The sequence below is a fragment of the Tauraco erythrolophus genome, chromosome 1, assembly GCF_009769465.1.
Source record: "Tauraco erythrolophus isolate bTauEry1 chromosome 1, bTauEry1.pri, whole genome shotgun sequence".
NCBI classification, from domain to species: domain Eukaryota; kingdom Metazoa; phylum Chordata; class Aves; order Musophagiformes; family Musophagidae; genus Tauraco; species Tauraco erythrolophus.
Genome location: NC_141465.1, coordinates 48,040,978 through 48,060,683, shown reverse-complemented (window position 1 = coordinate 48,060,683; position 19,706 = coordinate 48,040,978). Strand labels below are relative to the sequence as shown.

The window sequence follows — 19,706 nt, the reverse complement described above, 5'->3', positions numbered from 1 at the left end:
ACAAGCAACTCTTTAATAGCTTCTGTTGAACAACACCATGCTGCTTTCCTCAAGGCTCAGGAATTGCTTTTACTAAGGGAAGCAGACAGCTTCAAAGGTACTATGGAGGGAAGGGCAGTGCTACTGAAGGCCTCTACAGATAAGAAAGGTGCAGTCAATGCAGACAGGATGATTTTCAGACACATTTATTTGGTTCCTGTTTGAAGAACTGGACACACTTCCACTGCGCTCTGCAACAAGTTCCTGCTGCCCCAGAGGAGAAGTCTGCCAGAACACCACCATTCCCATCAACACAGACTTTAAAACCACCATCTCTTATCTGGCACTGTAGAGGGGGGGAAAAGTAAGCAAAATAAATCGAACTTTAGCCACCTCCTCTTTGAGAAATTCTCTGCATGTAAAACAGCCAAGTGTATGATGCTCTGATGTAGGAAGCCAACAAGCCCCACACTTTAAGAGCCATTCATCTCTCTAAAAACCTCTTACAGGTGCAACAACAGTATTTTCTAGAGAGAGACTTATAATAATCTGTTCCTATGAGAAATATTCACTGCCTTCTGCTGTGTTAAAAGGCAAGGAAAAAAGATTTAAGGAAGAATAAAGGACAACCAATAAGGCAGAGAGCAAGGATGAAAATCTCTCTACTTGGCACTTCAGATACCTGATGAGAAGGTGAAATGGGTGCTCCAGTCCCCACCCAGTCTAAACCTGTGTTAAAAGGAGAAACACTGAGGACATGCTGCAGTATATTGGCTCACTGGCCAGGGCACAAACCCTCCCACAGGTGTGGGAAATAGGGGTTCAAAGCTCTTCCAGTAAAGGCAGCCTTAAATGTCCAGAATGACTCACAAGCACTGAGTAACTTGTAATGCCCAGGGAGCTGCAACGTCATCACCATCCTTACTCAGATCTCCACTGCTACTACACATACAGGGTTTGGGGGGATCATCAGGAGAGCTGGAGGGATAGGATTTGGCAGATCCTTTAGAATTCCAGTGGAATTCAAGAAACAAGGGAATGACAAGTAACTATGAAGGGAAGCCAGGAGATAGTGGTGTCTCCTTTTCCCAATTTACTTCTTCCCTCATCCTCCCCTGTTCTACAGACGATTCCCTTATGTACCCTCCCCTCCATCAGAGGCTCCTGGACTATTCCTCCCACCAGGTCTAATCCACTCCCTAACAAACAAGCATCCTCTCCTGTCCTCCTGCCCACATAGCCTTCTCTCAGGTTCCTCAACCTGGGGGAAAGAGGAAGGAGAAAAGGAAAAGCAAAGAAGCCAGGCCTGGGCCTGCCTTGGCTCCCAGAAGGCTTTAGACAGTTTAAGCTCAGCGAGCAGAGACAGAAGTGGTATTCACATTGTGCCAAACACTTGGAGGCAGCAAGCCTTTCTCTAACCACTAGAGAAGTCTTCCATCACAAGTCACAGGCTGCTGGGGAGTTGTAACAGCCTTGCTGATGATGCTTGGGAGAAACATCACTGTGTGCTCAGTCTCTTCTTACGGCCATCTCTAGGAAAGTGCAGGAGACCATTATAGAAGACAGTCCCCACTGAACAGACCTTTGGGTCTGACCTGGCACAGCCTCTCTTACATCCAACAACCCTCCTCTGATTTCTCCAGCACAGGCAAACCATGCAGGCAGAGAAAGCAGGCAGTTGCTCACTATTCCCACACCTCTACCCCTCCCTGCCCTTCTCCAGTGCAAATTTTGAGGATAGGGTTTTGGAAGTTTTTGTACTTTCCCTTACAACCTCCACAAAGGGGATCAGTTTTGCTTACCTACAAAAGGTTATTAAAGTAGAAAATACTAGGGGAGAAGCACATCAGGTCAATGAGGTTACCATAGAAGGAGAGAGATCTCCTACCCTTTGTTTCTGTTTTTGCCATTTTTCTTACAAAAATTTGAAACAAACCACATGACAAAATATTTTAAAATGAATTCTCAGCTATTATGTAGAAACCACAATCAGCATGTTACAGTGGAAAGAGGAATGGTAGGATATAATCCTCTCTTCAGGTTAAACTGAAAAATCAAACAACAAAAAAAATTTCAACGGATGGCATTATGTTACTCTGATCCCACGCAGAAGTGTTTTACTTCTTTTGCAAAGATATTTTGATCAAAAGACGAGGGGCAGAGAAAAAGGAAAGTTAATAACTGTAGATTTCTAGAGCCTTTTTATCTAGGAACTAGGGAAATATCTCTTTTGGACTTTTTTTTTTTTTAAAAAAAAACCCCAAACACAAAAACAAAACATGAAACAACACTGCCTCCTTTTCCAAAATCATTAATTCTTTATCAGTTGCAGTAGCAGTGCTAGTGTTTTCTACAAAATGTCATGCGGAGAGACACACACACACACTGCATCCAGAGATATGCATCAGAAATTGGATTCACTAGAGCAAAAAAGAACCTTAAATGGTCTCAGCAGGGAGAACAGAAGAGCGGAAGGGTATGAAGATGCTTCAAAAGATATGTGATTAATTCTGTTCTGTGCTAGAATTTTAAACCAGCCTAGATTTTTCACTGCTTTAAGTAAGAATTTCTGATTTAATGCTACTGAGGAAAATCAAAACATTTTCATAAACATTAGTTTAGTTTCGTGGACAGTAAACAAAACAGTAAGAAAAATTTTGCCATTTTATGGAACTACTCATGTTTAAAAGCTACCTTCTAGAAAGCTGGTGGTTTATTGTCTGACAGTCAGAGTCCCAGATATGCGAGCATAAATAGACACAAAAATCAAACAAAAATCAAGAGACAAAAGAGCTTTGGAAAATGTTTTTGATGTACAAGCAGTAGTAGAGTATTTATAGCTGTGATGATGCATGGTTGCAGTTTCCAAAGTAATGCCCACACATCTCTGGGCCAAAAAACGCATGGGCCACGTTCAATGCAGTCAACATTCAGCTATGTTTAATGCTAGCATAGAGTTGCTCTGCCGTACATCTCCCAGTGGACCCTACCTCCTCCTCTTTAAGCTTTTGTCTCCGTTTTTCTTCAACAGCTGCTCTCTTCTGCTCCTCTCTCTGCCTCTGTTCCTCCAGTCTTCTCCATCGCTCCTCTATTTGCTTTTCATATTGAAGTTTTGCTCTTCTCTCCTTCTCCAGGATCTGCTGTTCCCTAGCAGCTTAGGCAGAGAAGAAGGTGCATTTCACTTCATGCAAATTTTCTCCTGCTTTAGAATTATTTGGTAACATGACACAACAGAGTAAAACAAATACAAGTACACAGGGTTTTAGTTGACTAAGATAAAAAAATATAGTGCACAGAAGTGCTGGAATGATTAGTAAATCTAAGTGATTTGCTTAAGGAATAAATAGGGAAGCCATTTGTACACAAGGTGAGTTTGCGCCCTTTACTTATGTAAAAACAGTGCACAAAATAGTTAACAAGTCCCTCTGTATCTTAAAGCCAAATTCTTTTTTCAAACATAACAAACGTTCCCAGTAGGTCTTAAAGTGAATCAGTTATACATGTTGAAGCAAAAGCCCTTGGAGTTTCTTTAAAACTGTGCTTCTCATTATGGGGCTGCCTTCAAAATAAATACATGAAAACAACATACGCTACATTTTCTATGAAGCTTTGAAAATACACTGTTTTGTTCATAATTTGATGCTTCATCGTTATCCACTTCTGCCTTTTTGCATGGAAAAAAATTACTTCTGTTACTGAGGGTTTGCTCAGTTGTTTATTCCACTGGAGTCATAATCTTCTTGAGACATTAGCTTGTTGTTACAGAAATTCAGACTCCGACATTACATACAGGACTGTTGCTTCAGGTTTACATAGGAGAAGTAGTAGCAGAATTTAATGTGACAAATCATGATGAAAAATCCACTTCTCATGCAAGTGTATTCCATAAAAAGGCAGGAAAGAGCAGTTCAGCAAGCATGCCTACATAGACACAAGCCTCTATTATCACGTACCAACACATATACAGCCAATATCAAAGAAGGAATACTCTCACAGTTGCCAGGTTAATAACTTCAAAGTTAAGGAAAGCCAGAATTAACACTGTTTATACAAGAGCTAGTCCTTCATCCTCCTCACATATTCAGCCTCAGTCTGCTTTTTCAGTTCTTGTTTCCTTGTACCATAAATTTTCACCCTTTTAACTCTCTCAGTATCTTCCAATCAGTCCTAGGCTCTGGCCCAGCCATCTCAATTCCTTCTTCTCAGATCAGCCTTTTTCCTCTCAGCTCCTGCTCCCAGGCTCTTTAACCACAGACCTTCCATCCCTCTTAGCCCCACTACACCCTCAAGCCCTTGGTTTAAAGCCAGAGTCCCTCCAACAGTTGCATTTCTTTCCCTTGAATACTGGATCCTCCTAAAATACTTCTTCCTCACATCCAGCCTGCTTTGCAGAACACCTTCTACATTGTTCTTGTTAGAAATACAGTTGATGTTGTCTTTCCCTTTTGCCTTATGAAAATTCACTATTCCTTCCCCGCTCAGGACAGGGCAGTATGAGAGGGGTGTCGGTGCTGCAGGTGAGCCTGGACTTGTAGAATGAAGAACCAGACTTGTCAACAGATAAAGAGTTACTTCAGAGACATTGGAAGACAAACGACCAGTCGCTAATTGTTAACAATTACTAGCCATGTCAGATAGAGCAGGTGAAAACAGCATGCTGGAGTTGATAAAAACCAAAAATAAAGTGAAGTGTCCAGAGATTGTACCGAGATTACCTTCTGATGAAGTAGGTGAAACCTGGGACTGATTTTGGACAGAGAAGCAAACCGTTCTGTCACCATGGACATACATACACAAAATTAAGTCTTGTTCCTTAATTTAGGGATATTAAAGCACTGATTAATAAGTTTTGGCTTTGGTGAAAAGGTTATTCCATACTGCTGCAAAGTACTTCCTGGCTGCATAAAGATCTGTCCTTCTAGGGAACTCACTGTTTTTTTTCTTAACTTCTCAAATAAATTTGCCACAGACGAACTGTGACTAAAACCCAGAGCTCTCCATTCTAGAAATGGTCTTAACCCTAAAAAAGTATGTCTCCAGAAGGCACATATGATGTCTGGAGACAAAAACTGCAGCCGACACCTTCCAGATCCCTTGGGCTAACCACTCTCAGGCTCTCCAGCTTTCAGTTTCCCTCTCATCTCCTCATTTGCTTTTTAATCCAGGTCCTTTCCAATCTACTCATCATGTCACTTTCTCAGGAACCAGCAAAGAAGGGATAATCAAGAGGACAGAAGAGATAGTCTGGACTGAGTATACCTGGAAGAGATGTAAGCTACAACTCAGGCTGGTGCATGCCCCATATAGACAGAACCTCTGGGGAGATTAAGTACTGAATACTGTCAAGTCACTGGTCTCAAGCCTCAGGTTTTGTCAAGAAATGGTCAACAGTTTGTTTGTTTACTTGCTGCAAGAAAAAATGGTATTTTTCTATGATTCTTTCATAGGTGTCCATACTGGTTTAGTTGACATTTCCTCAAAATATATACCTAACTTAAATTTCACAAAATCATAAACCACTGACAATTCCTTCTGATAGGTATTCTCAAGTAACTTTAAGGAACAGTGCTACTGGCCTTTCTTGTTATTACAAGGAGGAAGAGTGAAGTTAACTGTTCAACTTTTTTTTTTTTTTAATATATATACACACACATATATATGTATATACAGAAAGTCCAAAATAATGTTGAACAGTTAATTTCTTTTATATATATATACGAAATTAACTGTGTTATACCACTCACATCCCTACCTCATCTATATATACATTATTTACACACGCACATTTTTTTGCAATTTCCTCAACATTTCCCTGGAGGGTATTAGTTAGATAAAAACAACCGACTATTTTAAAAACTCTGAAATCAATGCTTATGCGATTCAGAAATGAATTTAATAATTTTCCTCATTCTTTTGAAAGATTAACTATTTAAAACACTTACGGAAAAGTATCTGCTTTATACTGTACTTAACAACCCCATGATATCTCTTAACACAGCTAGAACTTGTTAGATTAAAATTGAGGCTCTTTCACCAATCAACCTACATATTATCCTGAGTCTATTCAAGGATTACTTTGTATTTTTACAAATTAGAATCCTAACAGTCAATATCTTGCTGCATACAACCTATATTCAAAAGTACATAAATCAAAGAAAAAAGGCAACTTGTAACTACAGAATACTAAACACTCAAATTAATTTAAAAGTAGTATATAAGCAATAACAACTAGGAACAGACTGAACCACAACGTTTTAAAATTCAGAACAGAAAAGATGTCGTGTTAGTACTTAAGCCTATTAACACATATACATAAATAATACATACACCTCCTGCCATCTTACCAAGGTATTTCTCCCTTTCTTCTCTCCTCTCCTTTGCCAGTCTTTGTCTTTCATCGGTTTTTAGAAATCCATCAATAGCTGAAGTCAGAGAGAGAGAGGGGAAAAAAGTGTTAGTAAAAAGAAGCATCCAAAAGAAGTAAAAAAACCCCTACACCAAAAAAAAAAAAAATAAATGGAATGTACTGCATTTAAAACTCCAACAACAAAAATGATTTTGCCCTTGTATGCAGGTGGGTTAACAAGCTGGGATTTGGATACATCTTGAGCACAGTCTCCTACCTACTTGCCGAACCCAAGCACAGTTTCTCAGTGTAAATGCCTGACTCCTCTTCTCAGAGCAAACAAGCATGCTGTTAGCACTTGTTTTAAAAATCAAAGCTTTCTTTGGAAAAACCACGAGGATGCAATTAACCTGCATTCGTCTTTGTTAATAACCTCATTTTAAAGTTTTCAGTTAAAAAAGAAAAAGGTTGTTCAGGAAAGCAGTAAAAGCAGTGTGCAGTGCTCTTAAAATCTAATGCAATGTGTAGCCTTCGTATTTATGGCTTAACACAACCCCACAGCTTCCCTGCCCACAGGAAACCACTAGCACCAGCTCATTTCAACAACCAGCAATTATGTCTGGATGAGGCTACGGAGGCAGCAGCTCTCCTGCCCTCTTTTTCCAGGTAGGAAACACTTTGTTTCCTCCTCGAGTCAGTATGTAAAAGCAGATTACTTGTTTGGGAGGAGGTTGCCTAAGGACGTTTTGTACCTGGATCCAGACACCCCAGTTTTGTATAGCATGAGCCACCCAAAAGCACGATTTAAGCAGGGAGGCAGAGCGTGAAACACGAGGTGCCTTGGGGTCAACTGCCCATGTGCCCTGGAATGAGCAGCCAGCCAGACCTAGGCAGGCTCTTACATGGACCTTCTGCAATACCACCGGTAAGCTCTCCAGCCTGTGCTTTCTGGGCAGGCTTCAGGCTTCTTGACAGACCAGCCAGAGGACAATATCCTCTTCTAAAAGAGCTGACGGGGCCTCCAGTGCCCTCGTTTCTCTCTCTGTTTTCAGGATCTCCTGGAGTCTTAGCAACGCCATAATGCAAACAGGCACAGTATCTCACAACACAGTTTACATCCTTTGCAATCATTATTTGGGCTCCCTACTGAGTTACTGAATTAATAATATTATTAAGTCCCCTTCCCTTTTGTTCTAAGAACTGCAGTTGTTATTTACCAGATAAATACCAGTGGAAAAGTGACTTCGATTGTAACCCCACTCTTCCTGAAAAGTCACGCTTGCAGGCCACTCTCCGAGGGCATCCCGTTTGTGGGAGCGAAGATGTTGCACAGCAAACACCTTTCTGTGAAATCCACTGTTCCGTAGGAAGGCTGAAAACCAGCCTCGATGGTCCCTTGAGATGGGTGGAAAAGGCAGGTCTCAGCTGTCCCCCATTAGAGTAACAGCTTGCTTTTTCCCCAAGCAGCACCTTCAAACGTTGTCTCTAATCCTCCTCTGCACACAGACGGCGACTACCTGATGGCAGCCAGGCCTCTGGAAAATTGCCATTATAGCTCCCAGCTGGTTAATTACAACTAGAATTTGTGGGTCAAATAAATATCTATTTATTACCGAAGATTCATCCTACTTCCATACTAGTCCACTTGTTTGTACACTTGGCTGCTGTTTATTGTCAGATCTGATGAGCAGGGAGAAGAGGAGGCAGCTCAGTAAAGCAATCATGGCAGTAGCTGGCAACTACTTTGAAGGGGCCTGCAATAAGTAGCCAAGAAGGGGAATCCGGTTGTCAGCATAGTTAAATTACAGCTCCAGTGGAAAGTTCTTCAGTGGTCTGAAAGTCAAATCAGCTGGAAACCTACAAGTTAGGCTAGAAGCAGCAGAGGAGCTGAAATCAAGACTGGATCAAAAGTCCAAGGAGGCAAGACTGAGCCTGGGAGCAAGTGGAGGCTGGAGAAAGAGAAAGAGGCAAGCAGAGGCAGGAGCAAAGGTCTTCTGCAGCAAGGGACGTAACTCAGATGGAGAGGTGGAACCTTAAGTAGGGAAACCAGGATGTGGTTAAGCTGAAGGGACGGGAAGAGAAACAGCAAGACAGTCCACGCCTCATGGATTACACTCACAAAATCCTGCACTGACCCTCATCGCTCTCCTGCTGTCAGCAACTATCTATGAAACCCACTAGCAAAAATACATCCCATTATGCTTGTCAATAAAATTACAGCAAACTTATTTCTACTTCGATTGCTTCATGAATGCAGCTAGTAGAAGCAGATCTAAAAGCTCCGGCCCTGCTCACAACTGCCATAGCTATAAAAAGTTGATGCACAATTTTTCAGGTTGACTTTCTCAAGAGTTTGGATGTCTCCACCCCACTCAGGTAATATTAAAAGAAGATAAAGGCTGTAATGCCAGATACTTAAGAAATGAGGATGTACAGAATTGAAGCAGTCAGTAGAATCCTTATTTTGCCTCCTTTTACACATATCATAGAATGGTTTGGGTTGGAATGGACTTCAAAGATCATCTAGTTCCAACTCCCCTGCCACCCTTCACTACACCAGGTTGCCCAAAGCCTCATCCAACCTGGCCTTGAACACTTCCAGGGATGGGGCATCCACAACTTCTCTGGGCAACCTCTTCCAGTGCCTCACCACCCTCAGAGTAAAGAATTTCTTCCTTGTATCTAATTTAAATCTGCCCTCTTTCAGTTTAAAGCCATTGCCCCTTGTCCTATCACTACACGCCCTTGTAAAAAGTCTGTCTCCAGCTTTCCTATAGGCCCCCTTTAAGTACTGGAAGGCTGCAATAAGATCACCCCAGAGCCTTCTCCTCTCCAGGCTGAACAGCCCCAACTCTCTCAGCCCGTAAATATATCATGCATTTTTTCCTTTTAGGTCCCTTCATTTATTCAGTGCATAGGATGAACCTCCTCAAGAGGTGAACTGAGTTCAAAGTGATTAGTGCTTCTTGCTTCATTTCTTTCTGAAACTGGAAAGTAGACAGAACTGTAATCTGAAGTCTGTCTTGGAGAACAGCACTCCAGACTGGGCTATGTCACAGGGGAAAACAACAAACACATGGAAGTGATGCTTATTAAATGTGCAACACACCAATGTGCAAAAAACTGGGTGGTGCAAAATAGTACAAAACCCAGTAAGTGCAGGCATCAAATGGATATGCATGCAGCAAAGGTAGAATTAAAATAGCCCAGGCATCCTCAGTACTAACATTTCTTAACTCAAGTACTTGTCTTCACAAATCAGCATGTGTGCCAAAACCCAGAAATTTTCTTGTCTTCAGAAAGTAAATACAGCTTTGAAGGACACAATAACTATTCCCAGGGTAATAACTTTGAGATGATTTTTAAGGTCAAAATTAGCGTATATACTACACGTTTTCATATAATATACATTATAAATGTACTGGGCATAGCAGTTACCTCTGGCACGAAACTTGATTAATGACAGGAATTCAAATTCTCTTTGGTAAAGCAGACTGCAAGCAGCAAGCTAGCACAGGCAACTCTGCCAGGAAAATAACGTAACGCTATCTCTGCTTCAATACACGAACTGCCAGCAGAGGGCAAACAAGGCCTGAATGAAAAAGAAAACACAACAACAACAACAAAAAAACTTTCACGGTCTTAAGTGACCTCAGGTCAGTATTCTGTATACCCAGTTTTATCATGAGCCTTCCTCATATTTACAGCTAAGCCTCCGATCCCTCAGTTCGGAAGGCACATAGCAGCAAACAACATGTTTAAGAGTCAGGATGTAAATGCAGGCTGGTTGTGCCTTCTGCTAACCAGAGTAAAGAATACAAAGAGATACTGGTAGAAAAATCTCTAATACCTCTTTATTCCCATATTTGCGGAAGAATAAGGAAACTGCCCAAGTAATAACATCAAAGATTTTACTGTAAGGAAGCACACACACACAAATTGCTGCTGCTTCTACTCCATCTCCCAGCCCTCCCAAAAGCCTCTTTTCAAGGAGTCCCCACTCAAAAGCACGTGCCTAACCACTGGGCTAATTCCTTGAGATTGTGCCTCACTTCTCGACTGAAGAGGGCCAGCTGCTCCTCTGGGACTTTGCTACAACAAGCATTTCTAAAGAAAAAGACGGTAACTTAAAAATGGTTAGAACGTCAGCAGTAATACATCAGCTGATGCTGCAGGACTCTTTCAATACCTTAATGCTACTTTGAAATAAATATTCACAGAAGTAAAAACTGACATGTTAATTGCTGCTTCAACCCTTTTTGATGGGCAACGTGAACCTATTCAGACTGATGAAGCAGTGCCAGAACATGTCCATGCACACTCTGCTCTGCTCCACATACTGCTTGCATAAGCCTCTTGGTGGTTGCTCAAGACAGAGGAAGGTTGTCGTGTCCCGATGAGACACAAGACAAGCTCTGTCTTTGGAAATCTGTATCCTGTTTCTGGTTGAGAAAACAAGTACTCAAGCAGGGTGGCTCAGGTTATTGGAAGCTGGGAGTACATCTCAGAAGGACCAACTGGTTGCTTGGACACCTTCTCTCCTGAAATTTGCAACTGAGTAACTGACAGCAGGTAGAGCCTCCATCCATTTTCTTTTTTTTTTCCCCCCTACTTTGTTGCTGAACCCACAAACACTTCTGTCCTCTGTAACATCCCACAATATTTGGTTTCACAATGTATTTATATGTAGCAGATAACAAAGCCCTTGATAGCAAGCACGGAGGGAAAGTTAGCTGGGGATCTGAGGCGAGTTCTACGTAAGTGTCCAACATACCTGACCTTTAGCAGTCCTACATGACCACGTTCAACACGTTTAGACCTTTGTCCACTCTACATGACGCTGTCCAACATATTTAGACCTTTGCCACAGTATAAGTCATCTACACCGACGCTGCCGCGCTGGTGAAATTCCCAGTTTGGATACAGTTCTGCCAATGGTGGCCTTGCAGTTCTGCCAACGGATGTGGCAAGGTGGCCTATAGAGCAAACCAGACCAGATAGAAATACCACTGCACTTACACCCACCTTTCTGTTGGCAAACTCCATGTTTCAAACAATATCATCTCAATCTATAAAATCAAGGTTTTGCTCCCTGAAAATCTGCTTCCTCTCCCTTGAGACTATTCTTTGAGACAAACTTCACCTACCACTGCTTCCCTCCAGGTACTACTGAAAGAAGAAATATTATATTCTACAAGTTTTCAGTGACTGACTCTACTCTGGGGGTTAAAAGGTATAAAAGTGCATGTGACTGGACCTGGATGACAGTTTCTATTGGCAAAATTTAATTATGGTATGCTGCTGAGAGGCTTTCAAGTAGTCAACACACAAACACCACAAGGGCTTTGCAAGTATGTTCAGTAACATTTAGTAGATCATCCTCTTTTTTAATAATAGGAGTTTTTTTAAAAGTAAAAACACTGTTTATTATATCACACTCAAAAATCTAAATACAAAGAATCAGAATTTTTCCAATTTCAGCTACTTCATTTTATTTTTATGTTTGCCAGGATGGACTTCAAATATAACTGGAAAAGAAAACATAAGGGACATTTTCCATTATGTCTAATTAAAATATCAGGATGGGTATCTGTTGTTATAAAGATGTTAAGTAGATGAAGTCACTAAAGGCAGACTCAGTTGCCAAACACAGTGACATTTTAGACACTCCAGGCTAATTGCCTGAGAGGTGGCCTGGCAGATAGGACAGAGAAGCTGTCAGGGACCTGCATGCTCTGGTTAAACAGCTAAGACAGAAGGTACTTGCCTTATGTTCCTGATCCTCACCCTGAATCTTCAAATTATTCATTTGAATCAAGAACTTCATTTGAATCAAGCTGTACACCACACTTACACAAAGATTAAAGGATCTAAATACATCCTGCGAGTATGTTTATTTAAGTTTAAGGTGAAATCTCTCCAAAACGATGGCCAAGTAACTGTAAAATGATACGTAAAGTATATACAGGTCATTTGGTGATCACGTATAATAACACGGGGAGGGAAAACTCGCTAAAATACAAAAAGAAGATCTTTTCAGTTCTCTCACGCAGTTACCCCACAGACACCTAATCAGCCTCATGGGATCGTCTGCTTTACATATAAACAGCGTGCGCAGCCATAACAGTGCCCCGTGGAGACTCCACAGTCAGACAGGCACAGCAGATGCATCTCACGATCACTGAGAACCTGGGAATCTGATGAGATACATTCACAGAATGTCTTTACTGATGAAAACACCAGGTAAATAATAACATTAGATTAATAATTTAGTTTACTTAACATGTCCCTACTAAACAGCCCACTACACAGTAAACACATACAAAGCAGCACTACCGCAGTGTGTGTTCAACATTGCTGTTTTATTCATGTGCTTCTGTAATCTGTCAGGCAGAACTGAGCCCGGAGGCTTAACCAGAGCTTGCCAGTGTCTTTTGCCCAGATTTAACACAGGCAAACATTTATAGCTGTATTTTTCAAACTACACCTGACCCCAGACTCATTCAGAACCTGTAGGTAAGATCTTCCTCTCCTCCAAGCCTGTCCCTTCAGCTTTTTATTGCAGGTAGTTACAAAAACTGTGTAAAAAGAGAGGTGAATGGTGGAGATTCAGCCATAACTTAACCATGGGATTTTTTTTTTTTAACTTCAGTTTCTCAAAAGAAACCTTGAATCACTCATTTTTATGAAGATAGAAATTTAAATATGTAATTTCTAAGTTCAGCAGTTTCTTTAAAAACTCTGTATTCCTACCTTTGTCAATACATATCCCAATTCAGCCTTTCAACCTTGCTACAACTGAAAACTTTTGTCTTCAAAAAGAAGGCTGTATATATGTGATTGTATCGTACACATGAAGAGGACTTTTATTCAAGTAGATATAAAAATTTTAATCTTAATATTGTGTTCTGTAATCTTTTACTACTCATGAATAGTAATTTTAATAGCAGATACTAACATACTTGAACACACAAATTCAATTTCATAACTATTTTTGTATTTATTGTAGGACTGCAGCTAACTTGAAAACACCTTCAGTAACTTCACATGAAGCTTAAATGAAAAACTATTCTGAAGCACTTTTAGAAGTAGTGTAATTTCTTTGGAAAGTTCATCTTTGTAGCGTACATGCAAACACACATGTGCTGGGTTAACTAACTATTAAATGGTGGACACGTACATCAGGTATCATATGCTGCCGAATAAAGCCTGTGCAAAGACATTTACAGATAGTAAATAGGGATAAAGGACAGACCTGCCTCTCCATCTCCAAGGGATGTATATTATACCCCCTTTCTCTACACTAATAACACCTTCCAAGACTCTTGATTCCCAAGGGGGAGGGAGAAAGGAAACAAAAAAAGGAGGTTTCCTTTTGCTTATTATACATCTTTCACCCAGCAATTAGTTACCAATGGAATTATTCCTCTGCTAGAAGACAAATGGGCAACTATTGTTAATAGACTCATATAAAATTTTAATACAAATTAAAACGTTCATACATGTAAACATTATGTCCAGAGCCTTAGCTAACAGTTCTTGAGTGCTTTAATGCAAGCTTCAAAGTAGCTGCTGCTCTAGTAGCCACCGCTTAAAGTAGGCACAGCTCTAACACCTGCTCCAAAGCAGCCTGGCAGGTGGGGACCTGACCAGACATTCATGCCACTTCTGCTCTCACAAAAGTCTCAAGAATTTTATCTTTAGCAGAATATCAGCAGAAGCAAAACTTAGCATCAAGATGTTTCTTACAAAAGAGTCGAGAGTTGACTAAAAATTCTGAATTTTGTATCATTAGATGAAAGGAGGGAAAAAGTAGCAAAAATAGTAATAGAGGCCTGAAGATTCTCATTTATTTATAGTTGTTGTTACCAAAACGTTTAGTCATTTTCCTAACTGCAAATGATTTGAGTTACACATGTGCAGTATGATCTAAGTTTATAGACGATTTGCAGAGCTGTTTTATTAAAAAAAAGGGTATTGCACAACATCGGAATCACAGTTATGACTGATTTTTAAGACTTACCATTTAAAACAGTCTAAGCATTTTTTTTCCACAACTTGCTTTAAAAAAATAATTTCTATAGTAAATGCATAAATTCTCAGTGTAAAAGACAGATAATCAAATTTGAAGATGTACTTATTAAGAGGTAGGGAAATTATTGGTTTTAAAATTGATCCGGTCACAACTTCAATTATATTTTCAGAAAAAGCCCTCAAGAATATTAACAAAAAATAACGACATAGCCGTTTTCCTCTTCAGATACCTAACTACACAAGGTTTATAACAAGGAGAGGAAAAAGAGAAGAACATAATCCAAAATGAATTCATGCATTCATGTTACTATCTTGATAACAGATTCATCCTATACAAACATTGTGTCCAAGGAAAGCCATCCTTTTCAAACCTGCTCCCTGAGCAAGCAAATAATCTTAAAATTCTGCGCACAATCACAAGCTACTTTCAGAACACCTGACAAATGGGGTAGCACGGGCAGGAATCAAATCAGCAATTTTCTGGAAGGAAAGACTATGCATTCTGGAATTAATAAAAAAAAGGAATAAACAAAAACAAATACTGCTTCTAACTTACAATTAACAGTCTGAAATGAAATGGAAGTAGGGTTCACCAAGGAGTAATTGCTAGCACTATCTGGTAATTATATACTGAAACAACAAGCAAATCCCCAAAGCTATAAACATTATAAATGAAACAATTTTGCTTTCCCACTACAGAAACTTTTTCTCCTCTTGTTCACTCACTACATATCTCCTAAATTAGCAATTGTCCCAACATGCATTTAGGATTTATGCATTTATTAAACTTGCACAGGCTAGTTTCACTGACTTCAGCAGAACTACTTTGTTAAAACAGAAAAGATAGAAATATCTTGTTAGGATCAGGAAGCCCTTGCATGCCCCACCCAAGTTTGAAAAGATGTCCTATCTCTCCTGTACTATCATAATAAATGGAAACCCCATTTGCTGGAAGGAGAGTATCTATAAATACCGTAAATACCACTTGCTAAGGTCATAAGGTGAAGTGAACTAGGCAAGAAAAAGCCTCACTGTGAGACAGTAAGCCTGGAATCACAGTTATTTTGCCCAAATTATCTAAGGGAAAATGTTTTAGGATCATAAACATTTTCTCCATCTCAGTGAACTCAAGCCAAACAACCTTGTTTTAGGAATATAGACATCAAAAGGAAAGAAATTTGCTTTCTTTCCAACAACCTTTGTCACCAAAATGAACTAGAAACAAAAGCTTTGCATCTATAGCACAGTCTAGCATGCTTCAATTCCTCATTAAAGGTGTTTCTGGACTTGGAATACACATTCATGTATCAACATCTGCTGATGTTATGTATTTATTATTAGGTATTAGATAACCAGAGCTCAGTGAAAACTAGCATTTCACTGAAAGACTCTGATATTTTTAGCATCAGCAAATGAGATGGAAACTCTTAAGTATCCATTTCTCCCACCTACAGCGAGCTTGTAATCCCCAAATGCACATTAAAACCCACTTCTTATTCAAGTCAATTGGCATTGCTGGTGTACGGCACTGAACAGTGATCTCACACTTTGGTGGTTTTACAATTTTCACTGCTGCGTCGCCCTCTCAAACAGCAGCTGAAGTGCATGAAGACAGCAAGAGCGACGGGAGAGCACGGAACTGCTTTTCCAGATCCAGGTAGCAAAAGCTTTTGTGGAAGCCTTTACAGCCACCGCAGTCTCCCACAGCCCTCCCGTGGGCAAGGAGACGACCTGCAGCTGAGGTGCACCAGCCTTCTCATTTTACAGCGATTTTTTTTATCTCTGCTGACAACGATGAACACTTACTCAAACCTTCCCAGCAACTTCCGATGCTGTAATTTAAAACTGAGGGGCACAGGAGCCAGTATTTGCGAAGATGGAAAGCAAATGCTTGCAGATGGGTCAATTAGTAAAGATAAGAGTTCGATTAGAGGACTTTTTTTAATTAACCTCTATGTCAAAGCATCCATAGATAAGCGTGACATGGCAAAACTACAGCTTGCCTTCTAAACTGACTTCAGCCAGAATGCATTCTTCAGGAGGCTTGAATAAAAATGACAACACAGATTTGTCAGTATATTCTCATTAACTGTCATTAAAAAAAAAAAAGGATAATCACTGAAGAAACGCTAAAACAAGGTTACTATCTACAAATAAAGAGCTCACACTGAAGAGGCAGAGGCTTGGTGAATGCTCATTTCAGAGACATCAATTTGTACAGTGTAGCATTGACCTTAAACAATCCACTGCACGTGTACGTACAGGGATGGCTCTGCAGAGTCCTTTTACTGACATTTTTTTCATTTCAAGTCTAATTTAACAGAAATTGCAGTAGAGATACCTGTGCTTTGGGATTTGCTCCGAGTTGTAGAAAAGGTATATTGAGAGAACCAAGAAAATATACTTGGCTTCTAACAATGCTTACAGAGACGCAAAGTGTTGATAACATGCCCTTTATTTCCAGAATATGTCTACTTTTTTTTTTTTTCCTGGATAGTACAGTTAACTTTTAACATTACCTTCATTTCTCACTATACCCTGTCCTCCATCATTAAGACAGTGATGACTGGAGATTTGGAGAAGGGTTTAGAGTGTTTCTCTTCTGTTCTTTGTGGTGAGCAAAATGAATATAAGAACATTTAACAGAAGAAGAATCCATTTGCAATTTTCCATTTACACCTCTTTCTATTAAAAAAAAAAAACAAACAAACCTCAAAACACCAACATTAATGACTTACCAACATGGCATACACCCATCAATGACTAACCTAAATAACCTCCACTTTGCTCTGCTCCTGCCTGGTGCATTACTGAAACATCGTATTATTCCACGCAGAAGCAACTGCCAGACACTAGATGTAGAAAGCATGTCTTCCCTGGGATTTGGTAAAAGCTTCCATAAAGAAGCAAAGCTGATTAATCTGGAGTGGACATGACGAAGTAAACTTCATCCTCTGTGAATGTGACTACGACTAGGAGCAAGATTTAAAATGTTGCTTTTACGGTGCTTCACGCTAATAATATTTCCCATGGATTTATTTAAATGAGAGGAAGAACACCCATTGATCATCAAAACCGAAACAATTTATTCTAGGAACATGCACAGTAAATCCTCACAGGAAGGAAAAGCTTTTACAATTCGATGTCTGTCTTGAACGTTTTTTCTGGCATTTTAGTAGGTGTACTACACCAACGTGCTTCATATTAAGAGCGTTACGTATAGACATACAGCTTTAACTATGTTTCTGGTCAGTTTATCAAAGTGTACTCCACACAGCTCCTGCTTTTGGATGCCTCAGTCTTCGCCTCTAAATACAATTCTTAATAAATCATATAATTTAGCAGTGGAATTCAAATATTTGCCCTATTAAATACAAAACATGAATTTTCCCCTGTGGCACTTATGCAGTTATTTGATTTCATCTGAGAATCTAATCCTTCTAGGTCTTCCATCAAGAGCTGAACATGTCCTTATTGCAACTTCTGCCTGGTTTTCTACCTGCCATTTAGCTGTGAGCTTCTGACTCTTGGGGAACATCAAGCATGAAGCTTTCAGTGCATGCAATTTCACCTGCAAGACACTGCTGAGACTTGACCAAGTGCTGGCAACCTCACTGCCTCAGACAAAGAGAACAAAAATATTATATTCACATGCATCCTTTTGTATGTAATGAATGCATCTTTGTACAGTCGTTTATAATGATTTTTTCTCAATCCAACTATTTAACATTAGCCACTGTGCATAGAAAATGTTAATTGCCTGTTAAAAACCAAACAAATCCCTCCAAAGGACAAGGCTCCAAAAGCGAGAACGTCTTCAACTCTTAACCTTGAACTATGTTAAAGGGTTTGAATTACTCAGAGCTTCTAGATACCCAGGAAATATCCCAAAGTGGAGATTGTCTTAACACTGACACAGGCAACTTAATTTACGCATGGGGCTGGTGCAGCCTGTTGGAGTCCAAGACTGCAAGGGGACAATGAGACATAGCCACAGCTATAACATTGAGGTACATTGGGTGTCACCCACCTTGCCTCAATCCTGCTTTTTTCTGATGGAAAGACAATGTTTGCATTTTGTGGAAACAGACAGAAGGCATTAGATCCATTAAGTTAGTACTTGGAAGAGTATTTTTCAAAGGCAATGGACAGTATGCGGATGGACTGATACACAAATAAGGCTGATCATCTCTGCATCCCCTAAAAGAGTTACGTGAACTTACGTTCTTAAGTAGTATTTAGGTGGATTTTCAGTACTTAAGAAAGCATTAAAAAGATTAAGTCTGTCTTTTTACCACTGCAAAAGATAAATCTTTGTTTAATTTGTAATTTCACAGAAGATTATTCACTGAGTTCCTGCTATAAATTCTTATTTGCTTATGCAAATTCAGTACACAAATCACATTACATGTGGAGCTCTTAACCTGCAGAATAAATAACGTATTTTACCAAACCAACACTTTTCTACACAAGAGAGATGAGTAGATTGAGCATCCACTGATTTTTCAAGACTCAAAAAGAGTATGTTGTTTTTTTCAGGGTAAGAATTTTAAGCTTTTACGAAGATTTACAAAAATCTGTAAAACTAAAGGATAAAACAGAAGTGAGAGCTACATGTACAAAGTGACTAAGCTGTATGCAAAGTGCTTAAATAATACACAAAGATTGAAGACATACACTGAATCCAGGAATCACAGCACACACGCCAGCAGAAAAAAAAAGCCAATTAAAACATAATGGGTCACTAAGCTTTCCAGCAAGTATCCAGAGATCTGGTCCCATGTTCAGTATTTTATGTCAAAGTTCATGTAAGCTTTGGCAGCAATCACAGTGTCACGAAGCTACACAGGACAAAGGGAGACTCCAGTTTGCAAAGGTATCTCCCTCCCTCTTTTGTGACCTTCATGGCCCATAGAGAAAGGAGTTGAGAGATGTACTTAAGTCAGCAATGTGCAGTTTTCACTGCCACGACAGGACCGCCTCTGCCCTAGCCCAGGCGAAGTCCTTGGCAGGAGGGTGTGCGGCAGGCACTGCAGGCGCCAGGGCAGGACTGCGGGGACTGGGCAGGCGTTCCCCTTGGCACAACCATTTTACAGTCTTCAGACACACACAGCCGCTTGCGTATATATGTACTCCACCAGCACGGTGTTTTCTTTTGAGTGCTACCTGAATTCATTTCAGAGATCAGAGACATTGGCCAAAACCATCATTTTTTTTCTAATGAAGTACAAATACTTAAAGAATTACATTTCTTGGAGTATTTCTGTTGATCCTTCAGCCATTTGGAGAAGACTGACTTGATTCAGAACAAAGTCCAACACTGGCACATAAGTAAGTGCTAGAGTCA

At 40.0% G+C, this 19,706-nt stretch overlaps 1 protein-coding gene across 1 annotated transcript in view; it reads right to left on the bottom strand.

Moving 5' to 3' along the window:
• The window catches only part of MAP7D2 (MAP7 domain containing 2), a 35,539-nt gene extending 28,798 nt beyond the window's left edge, over positions 1 to 6,741 (bottom strand). The window contains exons 1-3 of the mRNA XM_086615508.1: positions 6,603 to 6,741; positions 6,324 to 6,401; positions 2,970 to 3,133 (exon numbers count right to left, since the gene is read on the bottom strand). Coding sequence (XP_086471634.1) covers positions 2,970 to 3,133; positions 6,324 to 6,401; positions 6,603 to 6,741 — 381 coding nt within the window. The remainder of the gene's footprint in view (positions 1 to 2,969; positions 3,134 to 6,323; positions 6,402 to 6,602) is intronic.
• Between the last annotated feature and the right edge of the window lie 12,965 nt (positions 6,742 to 19,706).